The sequence below is a fragment of the Dermacentor variabilis genome, chromosome 4, assembly GCF_050947875.1.
Source record: "Dermacentor variabilis isolate Ectoservices chromosome 4, ASM5094787v1, whole genome shotgun sequence".
Taxonomy (NCBI): Eukaryota; Metazoa; Arthropoda; class Arachnida; order Ixodida; family Ixodidae; genus Dermacentor; species Dermacentor variabilis.
Window position 1 is genome coordinate 73,789,227 of NC_134571.1, and position 21,911 is coordinate 73,811,137.

At 44.7% G+C, this 21,911-nt stretch overlaps 2 protein-coding genes across 3 annotated transcripts in view; one reads left to right on the plus strand and one right to left on the minus strand.

Annotated features, from left to right (window-relative positions):
* Positions 1-21,540, minus strand: part of LOC142577822 (alpha-tocopherol transfer protein-like) — a 35,073-nt gene extending 13,533 nt beyond the window's left edge. Inside the window, exon 1 of one of the 2 annotated variants that reach the window (XM_075687268.1) lies at positions 21,376-21,540. The gene's annotated coding sequence lies outside the window, so the exon portion shown is untranslated. Of the gene's footprint in view, positions 1-13,194; positions 13,350-21,375 lie in introns of those variants that run through there. The other variant, XM_075687267.1, reaches the window with a different exon arrangement.
* Positions 16,252-17,109, plus strand: LOC142577821 (uncharacterized). Its single transcript, XM_075687265.1, has one exon. It carries the CDS (start codon positions 16,252-16,254, stop codon positions 17,107-17,109), a length of 858 nt encoding a protein of 285 aa, XP_075543380.1.
* Positions 21,541-21,911: the final 371 nt, after the last annotated feature.

The window sequence follows — 21,911 nt, forward strand, 5'->3', positions numbered from 1 at the left end:
TTTGGTCAGAAAGCTCGGAACTACAACGCCTCTTGCTTTGGGCGGAACGCTTTAGCGTGGCGCGTGCTCCAACTTTCCAGTTGATTCAAACACGCGCACAGCACAGAAATGCTCTCATTGCAGAGAATTCCCCGCGAGTCTATTTGAAGTTCGCTGCATTTAAGAAACAAAGCTGAACTGCACCAGAAAGCTAATTTGTATTCCGCATAAACTTCATCTTGGGGTCTCTGATGCTTATTTTTAAGTCCTTATTTGAAAGAAAATTTTATATTTAAAAGAAAAATTCAAGCACAAACTTAGCGGCTAGGTATTCCCGCGCTGAAAAGTTATATCCCGATTCTGTACGGCATATGTAAGGTCGTTTAACTCGACGTTCAGCATATACGAAATTATGAATTGTTTGCAGCATCTTTGGAAAATGCTCTATTCAGATGCTGTCAATGCCTGTAGCTCATTGTTGTGTAAAATATAAGTTTTTAGCGTTTTCACTGCAACAACAGTCGCAGTTTACAGAACTTTGATAACATTTTGGTCGCTGACTTACACGGCGGCAAAAACTCACAGCTGTCGTAAAAAGCAATATGCTAAGGGGTCAGTTTTCATCTAAATATTCGGTAGACTAACTTGTTTCTCATTAAACTGAAACAAGCCTAATCAAAATCAGCCCAGTGGATGACGAGCCAAGATGAGTTCTCCGTTACCGTGTATTTAGATAAGAGCTTTGACCGTAAACCTTCCTCACGTTCAATGGCCTCGCGTTCAATGGTCGTCAGCGTCCACTTACACACATTTTGTAACAAATAAAGAAAATAGAAATAGAAAACAGGGCTCGTATTCAAAAAAATCCTTACGCTAAAATTGTTGGTAAGAGAAAATTTCAGTCAATCCTGATGTTGGACGTATCATTAGCGAAGGAGGTCAGCCAGTGGCAAATAGACCTTACGAACGAAAAGCGTTGTCAATTCAGCCCCAGTTGTGAAAGCTCTCGCTATCAACAGATATGTGCCCCTCCTATAATTCACATTTGGAAGTACTAAATTGCTTATAAACTACGTATATCGATCGCTTCGTTAACACCGCGGAAAGGGATCTAAGAAATTGGAGAAATTGTGCAATTCGTGAATTACTGAAACGAGCAAAAGAAACAGTAACAGACAATAATAAAAGTGCGAGCAGCTTACAGTGAATTCGTGAACGATTTGGAGTACAGCAAATTTGAGTGAAGTAAAAATGAAAAGACACACCGGACGTGACGTTAGAGCTGATAGCCTTGGCAGGTTGTGTGAAGTGTTGGCAGGTTCGCTTGCGACAGTGGTTTCAGCCTCTGTACATTCATTAAATTGGCGATACGAAACAAAAGCGTACTTTCAGGAATCCTGAACACGTACAACACAGGAGGCGCGGAAGCCTACAAGACAGCTAGGTAGAGATGCTTTTTGGATTTGCCTACTCGTTTATGTGTTGCCAGGACACGTAAAGTAGTCACCTTGGTGATATGACACGGCGTTATCTTCTCGAAAGCCTATTGTTTCCTCATCACAGTGACTGGTGGTAAAGGACCAGCATATACGGCCTTGCTGAGAACACAATCGACCAGATGTTGTGGGAAACCTGAGCCCGGGTTGTTAAACTTCACCGTATTTACAATAAAGTTGTTTCCATGCATCCATCTGTTGTGCCACATTTTCCCATTTGATATCCAGGAACGACGTCTGCATAATTCGTTAGGACGACTGCCCGAGCGGCGATTGTCTGTGAACAGGGTGGTGAAGCTCTGATGTCCTCGTCGTCTGTTCGAAAAACAGCTGAAGGCGTTCTTTTTTGTTCTCGTTCTTTCTGTCAGCTTTTTTAAAAGGAATTTGTCTGTGTAGCCAGATTTGTTTGCAACAGCGAGAAGATCTGTTTTCAAGAAAAAAGCTGATAGTTCTGCATGAACTGCTGTGTTATAGCATGCTAAAGTCAGCGTTGCAGTAAGGAGGAATGGGAACAATATAGGAGAGTTGGATCGCATACGGCAGACATTGTCAGCTCCTGACTGGAAGCTTACCATTGTCATTGAAAAGGAAGGTGGGTAATCAGTGCATTTTACCGGTGCTGACATATGGGGCAGAGACTTGGAGACTGACAAAGAAGCTTGAGAACAAGTTAAGGACTGCGCAAGGAGCGATGGAACGAAGAATGCTAGGCATAACCTGGAGAGACAGAAAGAGAGCGGTTTGGATCAGAGAGCAAATGGGTATAGACGATATTCTAATAGACATTAAGAGAAAAAAATGGCGCTGGGCAGGTTATGTAATGCGCATATTGTGTAACCGTTGGACCATTCGGGTGATAGAATGGGTACCAAGAGAAGGGAAGCGTAGTAGAGGACGACAGAAGGCTAGGTGGTACGAAGAAATCAGGAAATTTGCGGGTGCTAGTTGGAATCGGCTGGCGCAGGACAGGGGTAATTGGAGATCGCGGGGAGGGGCCTTCGTCCTGCAGTGCAAACAAAATAGGCTGATGACGATGAGGCGACGGAGTATCCTGATCATAAGAGGAATCATTAGCATCCTGATTATAAGAGGAATCATTAGCTCGGGGCCAACTCCAATTTCTCTATTCAGACACATGTAAAAGGCCAAAATGCTGTCATGAGGCTATCGCTGCACCTATTTGAATAAAGTGCGTTAGATTTGAGAGACAGGGCTAAATTTGGATGACTGTAGAAAGCGAAATTTTAATTAAGGCCTTGAATATTATTTTACATTGATTACCGAAAAAGGTGAATTTTAATAAAAAACGACATAAATTGCCAGCACAAAGTTAAAAGATTCGTAACTCTGCACTAACAACAAACGTCACAGTTCTGTAAACTGCATCTGTTAGAACATATCACGCGGACAAATGCGATATACGAATTTGCAGCTCACTTGAAATTATTACAATGCTCGAAAGGTTTTTGCATCAGTTCTACTCACACACAAATTAGTGGTATACACTTGAAAGAGGTGTACAGGACGTCACTTTTCTTCGCTTTAAACACATTTCATTAGCTGCTATTCACAGAATTGTGTGATCTCATTTTATTGTCGAGTTACGGAGTTGCAAGCTTACTACCCGGGCCCTTTTCTTTTACTTCTGCGATTTATTTTATTATTGACGATATAAATTGAAAGTGCACTTGCGTCAACGGCTATGTTCTAGCTTCGTCTTTTAAATGCGACAAACCTCATCAAAATCCGGGCACTGGTTGCGGAGAAACGCAATTTCTCTGTCCCCATGCATTCAGATAGCTAGAAGCTCGCGAACTAAAGCTTTCAATGCAAAGCTTTAGTTCCGCATCTTAAAAGCATCAATTAGGAATCTACAAGCGCTGAATGTGGAGATGGTGTTCAGGAAATATTCCTGACTGAAGTTTAAACGCGTCATTTCGCGATTTCAAAAGAGTAATACGTTGTGGAGATGTTCGTACGCAAATATTCAACTTTTTTTTTCTGCTGAGGCGCACAGGGAGCGCCTCAGCAGAAATGAGGCGCACAGGGAGCTCTGGTATCGCTGCCCACGTGATGTTCCTCTAACCGTCAGAATCATCTTACGCCAACGTGTTCACCGCCGGTGACCGCCTCTTATGTCATGAAGCTCATCTGTCGGCGACGGGCCGTCACGTGGTGTAGAAGCACGTGACGACAGATTTAGGCGTTTAAGCGGGTCACGGCTGTGACCTGTTTCGCGAAACGACAGCGTCAAGAATCGCATGTGGAAATGCGTGCCGTGTCTTTTTTTCTCTCCATCGCTTCACTGACTGTGCGCGCGCCTCTTATCTCGCGAAACAAATCTCTCAGCGAAAGAGTGTCGCTGGGGTTTAAATAACGACGCAACACGTTACTGGATGCCTAAGCAGGCCATCGCAGTGAGTTGTCTTGCTTCGCCAAAGCGTCAAGTGTCACGTGCGCAGGGTGTAAGACCAACGCCATGGACCTAGATAGCACAAGGCCTTTTCACTCCGATCCATGACGTCAGTTTACCTGACCCGAGTGCCATAGAATCTAATGGGAATGCTCCTGAGTAGGCAAAAATGATTTTGACGTCACCGCTTTTGTCACTCCAGCCCTGTCAATGGAAACTTCGTTCCAGGTAGCGTGACGTCATGGATCGTAGTAAACAAGCCTTGTGCTATCTAGGCGGTATTGGTAAGACACGCTTTCCGCGCCCGTCGAAGTTTCAGAATCGAAGCGAAAGGAAGATAATTTTCGCTCACAGAAATCGTAAAACCGAATGACGCCTTAGAAATTCTATAAAGTGTTATTGCCTCCTGGGGCGCGTCGCTGCTGTGCTGCAATCGCAGCCATGGCCCTTAACGCCAACAATTCAAAGTTAAAATCCAGTTTTAATTGTGGAACGGACCGACGGCTAGTCGCCCAAGTGTTGTCCACCGCAATGAAAGGACGAGTAGTGAATCATTCTTGTGGCGGATAAATCTGTCTTTTAAGCACTGCTTGCGCTGTTGCGCTGATGATTGTGGAGATTTCTTCATTAAACCATATCACCCAACCCCGACTACGCAATTCTGCTCACCACACGAGAGGGTTAATCTCTTAATTTACGGGAAAATAGAATAAATATATATATATATATATATATATATATATATATATATATATATATATATATATATATATATATATATTAGGTCGCCTACAAACATACACATCAAGGACAACGTAGAGGAAATTGCTTGTACTTAGTTATTGAATGAAATAAATGATAAATAAATGAAAACGAAGGTGGACGAAATAACAACTGGCCGCAGGTGTGAGATACGAACCCACGTCCATGCTTTACGCGTGCGATGCTCTTACTGATTGAGCTACCACGGCGTCGTTTTCCCATCCACTTTCTGGGGTACGTTTTAAACTAGTACTAACCCTCCGAGTGTAAGCGAGCACCACCACTCAATCCTTGGTGGCGGATGTGCAACATCCTTTCTGCTGCAGGCTTTAAGAGCACGTGATCTTAAAGTACGAAGCACGAATCGTTTAAACTATGGTTCATCGGTTTCTGGTGACTTGGCGATAGATATTATGTTCAGCCTGGGCCTCCAGAAGGCTGTTTATAGTGACATTTGTGGAAATAATATTCTCGATCTTCTATTCCTGAGCGAAGTATTTTCTGATGGAACAACAACGGTCGAGCCTGATATATCAGATCACAAGCTGATATCTTTTTGCTGGAAAGTTCCTGCGCAGAAGCACCAAGATCATAAAACAGTTAAAACAATTAGAGATTTCACTAAGGCAGATGATGTTGCGATTATAGATTATTTAGATACACAACTTGGTATAATCGAAAATAATGTTGAACTTTCATGGCAACGTTTTGAGGAGACTGTAAAGTACTGCACGGAGCACTTTGTCCCTTTAAAAGTAGTTCGAAAGCAGCGCCTAAATCCTTGGATAAATCGAGATATTATTCAGACCAAGCGTAAAATAAAAAGGCTGAGAAAGAGGAACAAAGCTACAACCCCGCAGATTACGCAGCTGAAACAAGACTTACTACGAAAGGTAAATTCGGCTAGAGATGAGTTCTACAGCTTGAATCTTGAAGAATTTATTTCTAGCGATCCTAAAAAGTTCTGGCTGCATCTAAGCCAGAGAAAACAACAGATACAAAGCATTAACGTCAGCGGAATTGAAATAGAGGATGCGCACTGCATTGATGAATACTTCAATGTATATTTTCAAAGTGTGTTTACAAAACGTGATCAGTGTGAACTTTCCAGTGCAAGTAGCCCATCGGTAGATAATATTTTAATCAGTCGCGAAAGTGTCCTGGCATTGCTTCTAAATATAAATATTAAGAAGTCAGCTGGGCCCGATAACATTCCTAATGCTTTCCTGAGGCGATATTCTGAGCAATTATCTGAATTCATTTCTAATCTTTTCCAGTTATCCTTAAATTTAGGCTCAATACCATCAGTCTGGAGTAAAGCACGTGTTGTGCCGGTACACAAGAAAGGAGACCGCCAATCTGTTTCAAATTACCGTCCTATATCTATTACTAGCTTGTGTTGTAAGCTATTGGAACATATTGTCGCTGGTTTCATACAAGAGTTTTTGAAAGATCACAGCATACTATCACCTTTTCAGCATGGTTTCAGGAAAGTACTCTCCACTGTAACTCAACTCGTAACAACCGTACATGAGCTATCCTGCATACTTGATTTATCTGGACAAATAGATGTGCTCTTTCTGGACGTCAACAAAGCTTTTGATAAAGTTCCCCATGCATAGTTATTACATAAATTAGATAAAATTGGACTCCCATTTGGTATCATACAGTGGATATGTGCTTATCTCAAAAACAGAGAACAGTTTGTTGATATTAGGAATTGTACTTCCAGTGCACGTCAGGTCACCTCAGGAGTCCCTCAGGGCAGCTAGGACCATTGTTATCTTTAATCTATGTTAATGACTTGATTGATGTTATTCCTGGTAATGTGTCCATACGGTTATGCGCGGATGATTGTGTTATCTCCAAGGAAATTGTGTCCTATGATGATCATTTTGTGCTGCAAAGATGCCTTGCAGAAATCACTGACTGGTGTTCCAATTGGGGAATGGAGCTCAATGCGGAAAACACTGTACTTTTACGCGTAACAAGAAAAAAATCTGCTAGCACTTTTCCGTACCAACTTGGAAATAGAACTGTCCTCGAAGTCGACAAATACAAATACCTTGGCGTTACCCTCAACAATAAGCTTACATGGTCAACTCATATCTCGGATGTTTGCTCAGCTGCGCTAAAAAAATTGTGGTTCATAAAAAGAGAGCTTAAAAACGCGCCTATAAGGACTAAAATGTTAGCCTACAATGCAATAGTGAGATCAAAGTTAGAATATGCTTCTGAACTCTGGGACCCGCATACCATGAAAGACACAAAAGAACTTGAGCGAGTACAGAGAAAAGCAGTGAGATTTATTTACGGGAAATATGCCAGGAAGGATTCGCCGTCCTCAATAATGTTACAAAATAGAATACAGAGACTCGAAATACGCAGAAAAATTAATCGTCTTGTACTACTACATAACACTCTTTCTGGAAAAAATAATATGACGCTACCAGCTTCCATATGTCGGCTTTCTACGAGGAGAACACGACACAGTCATGAGTATTTGCTTGCACCGATCTTCGCGAAAACAAACGCTTACAAGCACAGTTTTTTCCCTCGAACGGTGAACGATTGGAATTCACTTCCCTATAGTGTATTTCAGTCTAAAGACTTCATGGCTGCATTGCAAAATCATTTTTGTGCAAGTTAGCGATGTTGACGTTATCATTTGTGCTTCTATTAGTGCATTATGTTCATTTCATATTGCATTGTATACGCTTTTCTGTGTTTTCTTGTTTGTGATATGCCCCTCCTGCTTGGGCCAAAGTATTGGCCTGCAGTATTATTAAATAAAAATAAATATAAAATCTATCTGGGTGACAACTGGTAAATAAACAAACCCATGGCATCTGAAGGCATCAACGTCTCCGGATTCGGGGCCCTCGTTATGTAATCAAGGAGAACAAATGGAACCGAGTGGCAAGATTGTTATTAACTATATATATATATATATATATATATATATATATATATATATATATATATATATATTATGCAGATGCAACGTACCCCTTGGAATTTGTGCAATCTGTCCAAAGCGAAGCTTTCGTGAAAATGAGTAATTAAAAGCTACATGCGATTCCTACACTAGTGTCTGTTTGTGTCCTATAAGTTAACGTGCAAATTCAAGCAATGTTGATACTTATGCACCGTAAAGGTTGTAATCTTAATGTCATGCGATTTATACGTTCGCGCACTACACCGTTCGCGAGCTATGTCGAAATGCAGACACCCGATCGAGTGGAATCATGTTATCAAAACGTCGAAGCAGCGTCATCACGAGAACGAAGGCGATGCTTGATGCATGTCCGAGGGAATAAGGCTTCGCTTGAACACGGCGGAGTGAGCGCAGAAAGGTGCGTTGACGGAGAGCAGCAGTTTTCCTGCCGAACAATGTTTATGTGCAAAATAATTTTCAGCTGTTTACTTAAAGAACTTTTACACGAAAAAAATTTATTGCGCGCGGCAGCCGTGATGGCCCCCTCCACATATGTCGTACGCCTTGGCATTTTTGAGACAGACAAATTGGCTCGCCCCAGCGGTGGGATGATTACACATGGACAAGGCTGCGCCATTCCTCTGATGGATTTTCCGCGTGCCCTGCAGAAGCGCACATTTCTTTTGTTCTGCAAGTATCCTGATGCGCGTGCTATAGCGTTCGGTATACCCACTCGAAAAAGTTACACTCTCGAGGTTGAAGTGGATGTCGAAATACCCTTCTTAAACCTGTACTTTATCAGAAAACAAAAAAAAAATTGATGCATCCGTTAGCAGAACCCCTAATGCACTATTTTACTCATTATTAGTAAAGGTGTTTCGTGCGACACGTACACTTCGCAGAATTTACGCATACTCGGGCACTTTAATATTGCAAGCAAGTAAAAAGCTATAAGTGGATTGTCCAGCAGTTTGCATCAAGTCATTGTTCGATCACGTCATATTCACACGTGTACTTGTCTTCATCGGGCGACACGTTTCACCGCCTAACAAATGTTATCGCACAGCGCAGGACGCGCCTGCATGTATCAGAAGTTTCTGGAATGTTATCGATGGTTCTATCCGCTGTCTGTGACCGAACCTTGTGTAATCTGATTGTATGTGTGCGTGACGCGAATAATGTACAACTTTGTGGAAGGCACGCGGGTCCCAGCGATTAGTCTGGAACATTCAACGATTGATGTATAAAAGCCGCTGACCGCCGTTGACCCGCTGATCAGATTTCAACGATCACCTTAGGTGGCTTGCGACAATACTAGAGGCCATCAAGTCGTCAGGGCTCACTCTGAAGCCAGAAAAATGTCGCTCCGCTTACGATGAGCTTCTGTTCCTAGGCCACGTCATCAGCAAGTCTGGAGTCCGCCTCGACCCGCAGAAGACAGATGCATCGCAAAGTTCCCGCAGCCCATCGACAAGAAGGCAGTGCGTAGATTTCTTGGCATGTGTGCGTACTACAGGAGATTTGTCAAGGATTTTTCACGCATCGCAGAGCCGCTGATACAGCTAACTAAATGTGACCTCGAGTTCAAGTGGGAAACGCCGCAGGCCGACGCATTTGAATAACTCGAATGAAGCATGCAGTCGCCGCCCATATGGCAGGCCATTCAAAGTCGTCAGCGACCATCACGCCTTGTGTTGGCTAGCGAATTTAAAGGATCCTTCAGGACGGCTGGCGCGGTGGAGCCTAAGACTGCAAGACTATGATATCACTGTAACCTATAAGTCCGGACGAAAACACTGATGCCGATTGCCTATCACGCGCCCCCATTGACTCGCCGCCGCAAGATGACGAAGATGACGACGCCTTCCTTGGCATTTTAAGCGCAGAAGACTTCGCTGAACAGCAGCGAGCAAACCCGGAGTTGAACAACCTCGTAGGGCACACCGACGTTGTCCCTAGGGCATTTAAGCGAGGATTGTCTTCGTTCTCACTTCAAAACAACCTACTTGTAAAGAACTCCTCACCAGTGCGCGCCAACTACCTTCTTGTTGTCCCGTCAGGACTGCGTCCAGAAGTATTGCACGCCCTACACCGACTGCTGGACACCTCGGATTTTCCCGGGCATTATCAAGGATACAGGAAAGGTATTATTGGCCACGCCTGACCGCCGACGTCACCCGTTATGTCAGAACATGCCGAGACTGTCAGCGACACAAGACACCACCGACAAGGCCAGCCGAATTACTACAGCCAATCGAGCCTCCGTGCCGACCATTCCAGCAGATCGGGATGAACTTGTTCGGACCCTTTCCGACATCAACAACCGGAAAAAAGTGGATCGTCGTGGCGACGGACTACCTCACCCGCTTTGCTGAAACTACAGCACTACCGAAAGGTAGCGCAGCTGATGAGGCGAAATTCTTTGTCGAAAACATTCTGCTGCGACATGGCGCCCCAGAAGTCCTCATCGCCGACAGAGGAACGGCCTTTGCAGCGGAGCTCACCCAAGCCATACTGCAATACAGTCAGACAAGGCAGAGGACAACGGCCTACCACCCACAAATGAATGTTCTTGCAAAGCGGCAGAATAAAACCCTCGCCTACATGCTAGCAATGTTCGTCGACGTCGAACACAAGACCTGGGATACCGTCCTGCCGTACGTAACGTTCGCTTACAACACGGCAGTGCAAGAAACAACACATATATCACGCCGTTCAAGCTGGTTTACGGCAGGAACCCGACGACGACGCTCGATGCCATACTGCCGCGCGTCACTGACGAGGAGATTCTTGACGTCGCTACCTATCTCCAGCGCGCCGAAGAAGCCCGACAGCTCGCCCGCCTGCGGATCAAGAACCAGCAGACGACCGACAGCCGACACTACAACCTCCGACGAGGCTTCGTCGAGTACCAGCCAGGCGACCGTGTTTGGGTATAGACCCCGATACGCCGACGAGAACTCAGTGAGAAACTACTGCGGTGCTATTTCGGACCCTACAAAATCATCCGACGTATTGGCGCACTGGACTATGAGGTCGTGCCAGACGGCATTTCACATTCACAGCGGCGCCGCGCACGATCTGAAGTGGTCCACGTGGTGCGTCTTAAACCCTTTTACGGACGCTGACGAACTTTCCTTATTTTGTTGTTTTCTTTGCTACGAGTGCTTCCTTATTACTTTCGTTTGTTTGCAGAATCGGGTCGATGCCTTCTAAGAGGGGGGGGGGGGGGGGGGTATTGACACGTGTACTTGTCTTCATCGGGCGACACGTTTCACCGCCTCAGGAATGTTATCGCACAGCGCAGGACGCGCCTGCATGTATCGGAAGTTTCTGGAATGTTATCGATGGTTCCATCCGCTGACTGTGACCGAACCTTGTGTAATGTGATTGCATGTGTGCGCGACGCGAATAATATAGAACTTTGTGGAAGGCACGCGGGTCCCAGCGATCAGTCTGGAACATTCGACGACTGATGTATAAAAGCCGACGCGCTTGACCCGCTGATCAGATTTCGACGATCGCCGACTGTGTTCGCCGCTGTCGCCGTTCTTTGAGTGTAGCCTGTTTCTGAGGGCACAACTTCGCCCAATAAAACGCTAGTTTCGTCTTTCTCAGTTTGACTGCTTTCTTCGCAGTCACTACCACGTGACAATATGGTCAGTCATATGGATGTCAAACTGTTACTTGGTGCGCATGCCGTGTCGGGTGCCTTTCGCTTTTTACGACTTCCTTAGCTTAAGTTTTTTTCAGGTCGGTGTCGTTTTGTATATCAGCTGCGAATCTTCAGCAAATCATAACGCGTCGGCCAATCATAGTTCTTTGAGCGTATGTTTCTTCCGGTTTAGCATCGGCGCTGGTGCAATATCATGCTCAATAAATTTTGCGCCGTTTCATGCAACATCGCTTCGAATGAACATTCCCAGCTGCATGGGCAGAGAAACACCCTACCGCTAAGAACACAGCATTTATTGTGGAGGTGGCGCACCCAGGTCGTAAAGTGGAAATACACAACTACTCTGTCCTCTAATCTCCTGCCGGCCTTGGCACCTTACAGCTAGTTTCGCTTAAATCGTTTCACCTTGGTGCTGATTCACAGATAAACGGAAGTACTCAAGAGCGTGGCGCCAGCCTATTTGAGCAGCTAGAGGTGCTAGTGCACTATTCCCTCTAGTTGCTTCAGCGGAGTAGGCGAAAGCAGCAAAGAAGAAACAAAGTAGTCGAGCGGTAACGATTCCGTATCGCAGTCGGTAGATCCACAGTGCTGTATTATTCCCTCTAGTTGCGTCAGCGGAGTAGTCGAAAGCAGTAAAGAAGAAACAAAATAGTCGAGCGGTAACAATTCCGTATCGCAGTCGGTAGATCCACAGCTCGAGTCCAGCCTGTGCAAATTTTTTAAAGACACCTCGGAAAACGCATCGGGATTACTTCGGTGGAGGTCCCAAGACTAGTTATAAATTAAGGCACGTCGCTGCAACAAAAAAAAAAGTGGAGTGTGCATTTTGGCAAAATACACATTGGGGGAAAAGGGTGAAATTTCGAAAAGATCACCTTTTCAAGGGGTTGAACGGCTGAGTTATAGAAACAAGAAAACACCCTAAAGAGTGAAATTTTTCTTAACGTGTAATTACCACTTTTGTGCTACTCTCTTTTATTTTTTTTCGGTGGTTGAACTGCCTTAGTTAATGGCCGGACCATATAAAGCCGCCGCGTAAGTATCACTCTGTCAGAAAACTTTGAAACGCGTTTCCATCACGGCATGTCTAATATTGATTAAGGCTTGCCATGGTAGAGTGTATAAGCGTGACTGAACTAGGACGTAGAAAGAAACAGATACACAGACATAGCGCTTCCCTGTCTGTGTATGTTTCTTTCTACGTCCTCGTTCAGTCGCGCTTATACACTCTACCATAGATTCTAACCAACTAGGCCGCCAACGTGTTTTAACCAATTAAGGCTTGCGTATGGGCTAGTTGGAATGGGCTACGCGTGTCAATCTTGTTTTGCGCATTACCTCTTGCGCATGGCGTTGTTGCCCACTATATGCACCCCCTATTTGTTTTAATAAACAGTTGATAGATGCGCTTCGTATGTGCGGTCCTCGTCCCTGTGGTTCTACGTTGCAGCCCTGTTATTTAAACGCACAAGTACGTCTGGTATGTCGGAACTGCAAGTGTCTGAGAATATAGGCGCCCGTAGTTTTCCGTATATGCAAAGTTCATGTTATAACTCCAGCATACAAACAGTGTTTCGAGTCCCACGGAATGCCAGCGAAGCATGTATATACGGCGAAAGGAAGCTTTTATTCGGCCTAAAGATCTCGATCCCCGCGTAAACATGATGGTTTTATTCTGTAGAGGTAACTGCTAGTGCTGTACTTATTTTCGGCTCAGATTGACTCGGGTTAAGGACCACTCCCGGAATATCGATTCGAGGACGGGTTCGTTTTGGGTTCGCGTACACTTTTCGATTCAGTTTCAAGTTCTATTCGAAAACCTGCTGTCGAGCGCATATCTGCTAAAGGAGCTGCCATTTTGAGGGAATTCCCGCTATGTAGAATAGCAGCGTTAATCTTCTGTAGTCAAGAGAAAGAAAACGAAACGTACCTATAGAATCTTTTCTTCGCGACTTTGGGTCACCTGCAAGCCGGACATCCAATATTTCACCAATGGGATCGCAGCAGCTTCAGAGTTGAGGCGGAGATGATTGGACAAAGCACACGATCTACTTTTTAACTGTCGCAGCAGCACCGTACCTTGTATAGAATCGCGCTCAACAAACGCCGTGTGCGTCGTCTCACTGCAACCCAATTATATGCAGATGGTTTTCTTCTCAAGCGCCCTTGCACGCGATAAGCGCGCACTCGCTCCGTGTCCTTCATGGTCGGGTTCTTACTTTTCTCAGTCCCTGTAGCTGTTATTGGCGCAGTCGGCCTGTCACCGTCGGTGTCCGCATATCTAACCGAGCAAATTTTCACATCGATGTAGGAGAAAACGTAATTTGGAAATTTCGCAAACAAAAAAAAGAAATCAATTTTGGTTTCTATTGGCCGGCACATATGCACGCATAAATCGTTTCGGTTGTCATCGCCATAAAGGGCCGAAGCATATAGCGTCACCGTTTATCATTACCGCTAATGCCCCTTCTAATACTGTAGGTGCCTGCTGAGAATGCTGCATGCGAATAACTTTGAGCGTGATACTGTTACGGTAACGGTAGTATGTTATGGAGGCAGTAATTGGAAACGGTGAATTTTAATAATGCATGACGATACCTCTATGGCTGAAACCCAGTGCTTGCCACCACTGCGTAAATTGGGCCCCTATAGCGCACGTCGGTGTCGCAGATGACAAAATTGTGCTTTCTCTTTTCTTGCTTTAGTCCGAAAATTGCCTAGCAATACCTGCCAGCAAGACAGCAAATCAGCTAAATCCGGCAAGCATCTGTTCCTTGCCCTATTTTCGGAATCCCCATATTTGCGCTCAGTTGTTTCCGGGAAAGTGGGATTTCGCAAGTACCGATGTGACGAACCAAACATTCCGCAATGCCCGCGATGAAACAGGTTCGATGCGTTCGTCGTATGTGCTCCCATGTAAATTAACAAAGCAAGCAGCGAATGCCTTATTCGACCTACGCGCACGTAATCAGTTAATTGCTTGCACTTATACCACAGCTTCCGTTTAAAAACAAAGTGTGTTATTTTTATATTTTATTTTAAATGTAGAAAAATCCGAACGGTAGCCTCTTTAGGGCCGGCCATCCCGCAATCCAAAATACGCTAAGGCATACCGTGATACTATCAAAAACCTATCAAACAGCTCAATGGACCAAAATTTGGCCCTTTGGGTTGTCGGGTTCTTCCTTCACCTCAAGGAAGCAGTTCCAACGCGGCTGCCCCTGCCGGGGCCAAAGCTGCCTTGGCGTGTTTTCTACACCATGAACCAAGAGCGCCAAGCGACCAGCTCTTCCGAGGCCCATGTTCTAAACGGGCGTGCAAAGGGCCTTCGACTAATTCACCGCTCTGTTTCGATGAAGCATTTATCTACCGCAACGTCATTTTCCAACGAGCAGAAGACGCAATCGGCGACGGAGAACGCCGCCGCGCGTTCGTCAACAACAACGAAGACGCCCGAGGTGGATACCGCGGGAGTGGCCGCCGATCCAATCGTCGCCAATTTTCCCTCCCAACAGCGTGAGGTGGACACTCCGACCGGGGAAAGGATGGAGGAAGATGCTGCCCCGAACATTTACGACGACAAAACTGACGACGACACAGGTGGCTGTTGGAAGGCAGTCATACATAAGCGACGCATCCGTCAAACGCGCGCTAAGACGCAACCCTCCGAGAACATCTTGGGCATTCCGGACGCCTCCCAGCCTACCGTACGCAAGCGCATTCGGAATCAGAACCTGTCTCAACTTCCTTTGCACGATGAAAAGATAATTCTGCGGCCTCACGGAGGACTTTGTCTCGATAAGTGGACGCGCCCAGAACTCGCCAGTGCTCTATGGAGTGCAGCCGGCTTGACCACCGAGGATCTTCAGGACATCATATTCAGACTGCGACCTCTGCAGAACTATGTCAGACGCGTTGTTAACAATTCTTTCAAAGAGGAATAATGTTGTAGGTTACGTACAATTAGTGTTTAATCTGCGTACGTTAATTAGTTTTTGCAGAAGATAACTTGTACAAGCGTTCCAGAGCGCAATACCGCCATCATCCACGTTTTCCAGAGTCCTAAGACGACCATACATTAGACCGAGTCCAAATTCGGGAGAAGCTAAGTAGAAAGAGGGGGCGAGTGTATTTTAAGTGTATTGTTTGGCAATATTGAATGGTCTTGGCTTTATTAACATTGCAATTAATCACTTAATCTTCGTTTTATTGGTATTCTTGTAGGTTATACGAGGTTCCTAGTTGGCTTCTCGCAGGTCCTTGGGGAATTGAAAGAGCCACCAGTTTATATTTGATGAAAGTAAGGGGAACGCTATGTAGCACAATTCGGTACGTGTGTGTTTATTGCGGCCTTTGCAATAAATTACATGTTCAAGTGCTGCAGGACGTTACAGAAGGGTGCGTTTTATGAGCGGCGCAAAATTTAGCCCGCTGACGGCAAAACTACCAATACCACTGGGATAAATATAACTGAAAATGGAGTGACCACTTTGGCAAAAGAGGACAAAAAGTTAAATGCTTGTGCATCAGATACAGCCGTTGCAAAATATTTAAGGGGCTGTTCGGAGATCTCGCACAACCGTTATGAGCAATGTTTGTTAATGTTCCGAACAATACCAACACTGGGCTCGGTGGCTGTGCTTCAGCGCAGGCCACTAATCCGCTCTATTTCGCCATGCAGGTGCACGGTTTCATCACCGGACTTCTTCTATTGCCCGCAATTCTGGCCTTTCCCCAAGCCACAGCCATCCCAGAAATCCGGCCCAGCACACCCGGCGCGGGCCCCTTGCCTGCTCCCGCCACGACCGATTCATCGTGTAAAACAGCGCCATCGCTACCTTCTTTGGATCCTCATTCACCATGGAACGCACCATCGTCAGCAACATCGTCCCCTACGTCAGCTATAAAGCCGGCCCTGTCATCCCCCGCGCTCTGTGAGCTCGGTGGCTGTGCTTCAGCGCAGGCCACTAATCCGCTCTATTTCGCCATGCAGGTCAGTAGGACGTATCATTCTTTCGGGAAAAAATCCAGTAACTACTTCCTAATACAGCTACCGAGCCCATGGTGCTGCGCTACAATTGCTATTGAATGTGTTCATGTCATACGGTCTTTGTTGCTTTTGTCGGGTGATGTAGAAACTAACCCTGGCCCTCCCGGTATTGAAGACGTAATGTCTGAATTAGGAAAGCTAGCTTCTGGCCAGTCAAAACTTATTACTGAAGTACTAGACCTAAAAAGCAAGTTACTAACAACAGACAAAACCCTATCGGATTTAAGTAAACGCATGACTGACTTAGAAAGGCATTACAAAGCCATTTCAACACTACGAAGTGACCTTGATACCATAAGAATAGATGCCACCCAAATGGCAGGTCAGATCGCACGCCTTGCTACCCAGATGGATGATAACGAAAACAGGTCACGCCGTAATAATCTAATATTTTATAACATCTCCGATCCTAACCCGAAAGAAACATTTGCAGAATCTGAAAAAATCGTCATCCGCCACTGCACTGAACACTTGAACTTCGTCATTGATCCCAACCAAATTGACCGTGCGCATCGCCTTGGACGCCATACAGAAGGCCGCGCTCGGCCACTTATAGTAAAATTTAATCATTTCAAAACTAAAGAGTCTCTACTTTCTAATGGCCCTAAATTTAAGGGAAGCAATTTCAGCGTCGGAGAAGATTTCCCTCAACCCATCAGAATTGCTCGTAAAAACCTTATTGCTTTCGCTAAATCGCAATCCACGTCCTATTCTCTCCGCTTCAAAACATTACATATAGGTACCAAACGATACGTGTTTGACCATTCCACAGAGTCTGTTAAAGAACTATCGTAGCAATTGCCCAGTCATCAACATGTGCCTTCCCATCCTCGGCCCGCCCCGCGATCAAACTTATTCCTTTCCGCTATTTTCACTAACATACGGAGCTTCATGCCAAAACGTGACATTATTTCTAATCTGGTTTCGTCATCTTGCAGTAACCTTCTAATATTAACGGAAACATGGCTTACAGGAGACGTAACGGACAGCGAAGTGCTCGCTGAACTACCGAATTTTCAACTGTTTCGAAACGATCGCAAGGGCACGAGGGGGGGAGGGGTACTCGTCGCCGTAGACCAAAATATATCATGTACATCTGTTAACACTATGTCCGATCTTGAAATCCTATGGCTTAAATTCCATGCCGCACCCTATTCAATTTTACTTGGCGTTTGCTATAAGCCCCCTCATAGTACTCCAGACTTCTCTTTCAAACTGAATAACATCTTAAGTGAAATAACCACCAAACACCCCAACATGCATGTAATTCTATTTGGAGACTTTAATTTTCCTAATATCGATTGGTCAAGCCGGCCTGCACCAACGGCTACATCAAGGGAATCGAACGAGTTCCTTGAGGTATGCCTCAACTTTAACTTATCGCAAGTGCTCACAGAACCAACCCGTGTCACCAATAGCTGCCAAAATATTCTAGACCTTGTCTTAACAAGTAATCCTGAGAACGTGTCATCCATCGCGTATCTTCCCGAAATCAGTGACCATAAAGTCATTCATGTCGACTTCGTAATTAAACCCGTTTTCACCCCGACTGTTAAAAAGACTATTCGCTTGTATGAAAAGGGCAATTATGAAGCAATTAATCATGAACTAACGCAGTTTTACCCCAGTTTTGCAAGTGCCTCTCCTTGTCATACCATGGGTGAAAATTGGCAAATTTTCAAAGAGAAACTAAACAATTTAGTTGCCAAATACATTCCCCAAATTAGCATTCATTCCAATTCAGCACAACCCTGGTTCAATAAAGCACTAAAGCGATTAGAAAACAAGAAAAAACGTCTCTTCCGAGCAGCTAAGTCCCGTAACACCCCTGACGCATGGAAAAAATACAAAGCCGCTGAAACTGCCTATCTGGAAGCCATACTTCATGCCAAACGCTCATTCTTTTATTCTGATGTGCCAAACATGCTTAAGAACGACCCAAAAAAATTCTGGCAAATCTTAAGCCCACACGACACGCGAACTATTACCTTATCAAATGAATCAGGTGATTCCCTAACCGACGCTGAATGCGCTCACTTGTTTAACACAACCTTTGCATCAGTGTTTACTCAAGAAACTGAAATGTCATTTTCTATTCATCATGCGAACTTTCAATGTACCATGCCACCTATTACATTTTTTCCATCCGGCATTACATCCCTCATAGACAATATCAAACTTTCATCGGCAGCTGGTGTGGACGACATTACGTCTAAACTTCTAAAAAACACTAAACATATTTGTGCAGCATATCTCTGTCTTCTATTTACACAGTCAGTTTCAACAGGCGTGCTGCCTCCAGATTGGAAGCACGGAAAGGTCGTTCCAGTTCACAAATCGGGCAGCAAACACTCCCCATTAAATTATCGCCCCATCTCATTAACCAGTGTACCCTGCAAAATCCTTGAACATATCATCTACACACATATCATGGACTTCCTTGATGCCAACCATTTTTTTCATCCTGCGCAGCATGGCTTCAGGAAAGGTTTTTCCTGCGAAACACAACTAGCTATGTTCGTTCACGACCTGCATGTAAACCTTGACTCTAACTTCCAGACTGACGCCATCTTCCTAGATTTCGCCAAAGCTTTTGACAAAGTTCCTCATGAGCGTCTACTACTAAAACTTGCCGCATTACATCTGAATACCAATATCTTAGCATGGATTAAAGAATTCTTAAGTAACCGTTCACAATCAGTCTTTGTCAACAATCAAGCATCTAACTCTACCCCTGTAACCTCAGGCGTACCCCAAGGGTCAGTCCTTGGTCCACTACTATTTCTAATTTACATTAATGACCTACCAATGCATGTATCTTCTAACATCCGCATGTTTGCAGATGATTGTGTAATTTATCGTAAAATTAGCAGTGTTTCCGATAACACGTCCCTTCAAAACGACCTGCGAAGTGTACAGGAATGGTGTAACCTTTGGCTAATGGAACTAAACCCTAACAAATGTAAGACTGTCTCCTTCCACCGCCGCAGAAATCCACTTGCTTTCTCGTACCAAATTGCTGACGTCAACCTTGAATTAGTTCCTTCCTACAGATATCTCGGAGTAACCCTGTGTAGTGATTTAACCTGGGAAACGCACATTAGGAACAACATTTCATCTGCTAACAAAACACTCGGGTTTTTAAAACGCCACTTGCGCCATGCCCCCCAACATGTAAAATTACTAGCCTATCAGTCTCTCGTCAGGGCGAAATTAGAATATGCATCCCCCATTTGGAACCCTCATCAAGTATATCTCATCAATCAACTGGAATCGCTTCAAAATCGAGCTGCAAGATTTATTCATTCTAAGTACTCCTACAACATCAGTATATCCGCACTAAAAACAGAATCTGGCTTATCATTGCTTGCATCTCGCCGCCGCATTGCTAGTCTTTGTCCTTTTCACAAGTTCTTTTACAGCTCACTTGGCAAAGCACCATACATTCTCCCCCCGGCACGCATATCCAGCCGCACCGGTCACCCGCAACAAGTCGCGCGCCCACGTACACGCACTGTCACTTTTTCGTCTTCTTTCTTTTTTCGTGCAGCAACTGACTGGAACGGCCTTTCCAACGACATCACAGTCATAACCTGTCCTAGCACATTTTTAAACACCGTAACAAATTATCTTACCCTGTAATAAAATATGGCCTTCAATTTTTTATGTATGTATGTACCCACCCCTTATGTAATACCCCTTCAATGGGGCCTTTAAGGAAATAAAATGAAATGAAATGAAACACTGAGTTTACATTTGATGGCAATGGGAAGCATAGTTAATGTAGTCTGTAGCGCAATCTGAACGTTTCTGGTCTAATTGATAGCTTGGAAATAAACAATTACCTTCTTTTTTTTGCATTTTACTCTGCGTGACACCAAGCTTGTTAGGTGATCAAGCACTTTAGCCGAAGTGTGTGTGTTTGGAGGAGGGGGCGGGACATATTTTTGGCTAGTGTTTGGTGAAACTTTATTGTTTCTGGCCTAATTAAGAGTATTCCAAATTAGTACTGAACCCTCTTCTTTTCCCAGTTTTGGAGCGTTATTCTTTGGTTCGTACAATACGCATGTTCGTTGTTTTCGGAGAACGGAACGAGGCACCTTCATCATACTTCTTGAAAATGAATGGTGGGTTGGATGTGATATGTAGCAAAAGCTACAATTTTGCGGGTTGATTGCGGCTTTTTAAGTAATCTACGTATTCAGGTACTCCGGAGCGTGATAGGTATATTTTACTAACAGAACAGAATTTATGTCGTTGCATTGTGATAACTATTTACGTCACCGATATCATTGTTGCTGTTACAGTAACGGCAGTAGGTTATGGAGGCAGTAATGACGTCGAAGTAACGACGTCGTTGGAATGACGAAGGCGGTATGACGTCGAAGATATGATGACAATGTGATGACAATTCTGATGATGGTGATAGTAACGGCATAACGAATACAGTTTGACGACTGCTGTGGGACGAGAATTTCGTGACGACGACGGTATGACGATAATCGAATGAAGAAGTTGCAGTGACGACGATGATAGGATAACGACGGCATACTCACGATCGAATTATGGCATCATGATTACGATGGAAAGACTAAGCTTACGACGTTCGTCGCATCACCTCTTGATTACGATTGGTCCGCTACCTCTCGTACCGGGAGGCCGAGCGACGTCGTTAGCCCCGTTAATGCGACCACATTGACCGATGTTGGGTTTCGTTAGGTCATTCCTTCTGCCGTTGACGGTGGAAGGAACCTGTTGTACAGCCTAAAGATCTCGATCCCCGTTTAACCCCAATGTTTCAGCCGTTTCTATCTCAGACAATCTCCGCTATTACTATACTTATTTTTGGTTCAGGTTTGATTCGGGTTATGGTACCCTCTAAGAATATCGATTCGAGATCGGGTTCCATTTCCTTTCAAGTACGGTGTTTATGTTCAAGTTGCCTTCAACACCATGCTGCCAAGCACACCAGAAGCTAAAGGAGCTGCCATCTTCATAGAAATCTTGTGATCTAGAAGAGCAGCGTTCTTCAGTGGTCAAAAATAAGACAACCAAACTTACCGATATGATCTCTTCTTCTGGACTTTGGGTCGCCCTGCTAGCAGAACACCCAATATTTCACCAAAACTATCGCAACACCTTCTCAGCAGCGGCATAGATGCTTAGATAAACCACTCGATTCACTTTTTAACCGTTGCAGCAGAACTGCACCAGCGAAGTGCCCTCAGCTAATGCCGTGTCTGCTCTACCGTTAGACTGGAGCCAGACTTGTTTGCATCCTCTCGATCCAACCAAACCAGACGCTGCAAATTTTCCTTCCGAACGTCCTTGAGAGCGATAAGCACTCTCTCGCTTCGTACCCTTGGTAACCGGGTTCTTACTCTTCTTAGTCCCCGTAGCTATTATTAGTCTCATCGGCCTTTGACCGTCAATTGTTTGTATATACCGGCTGTTATTATTTAGCTGCACCAACTTTAATTAACTGCTTGCTGCAGACAGCATAATTTTAACTCTTGAGCTAAATTACTTGATGAGGCGACCATTACTTCTACGAAAAATCAAAGTGATTAATGGAATGATGGCGAGAATTCCACTAA

Bases quoted from the DNA above. Each gene is read 5' to 3' on its own strand.
- LOC142577821 (XM_075687265.1), top strand. From the start codon at position 16,252: ATGCAGGTCAGTAGGACGTATCATTCTTTCGGGAAAAAATCCAGTAAC.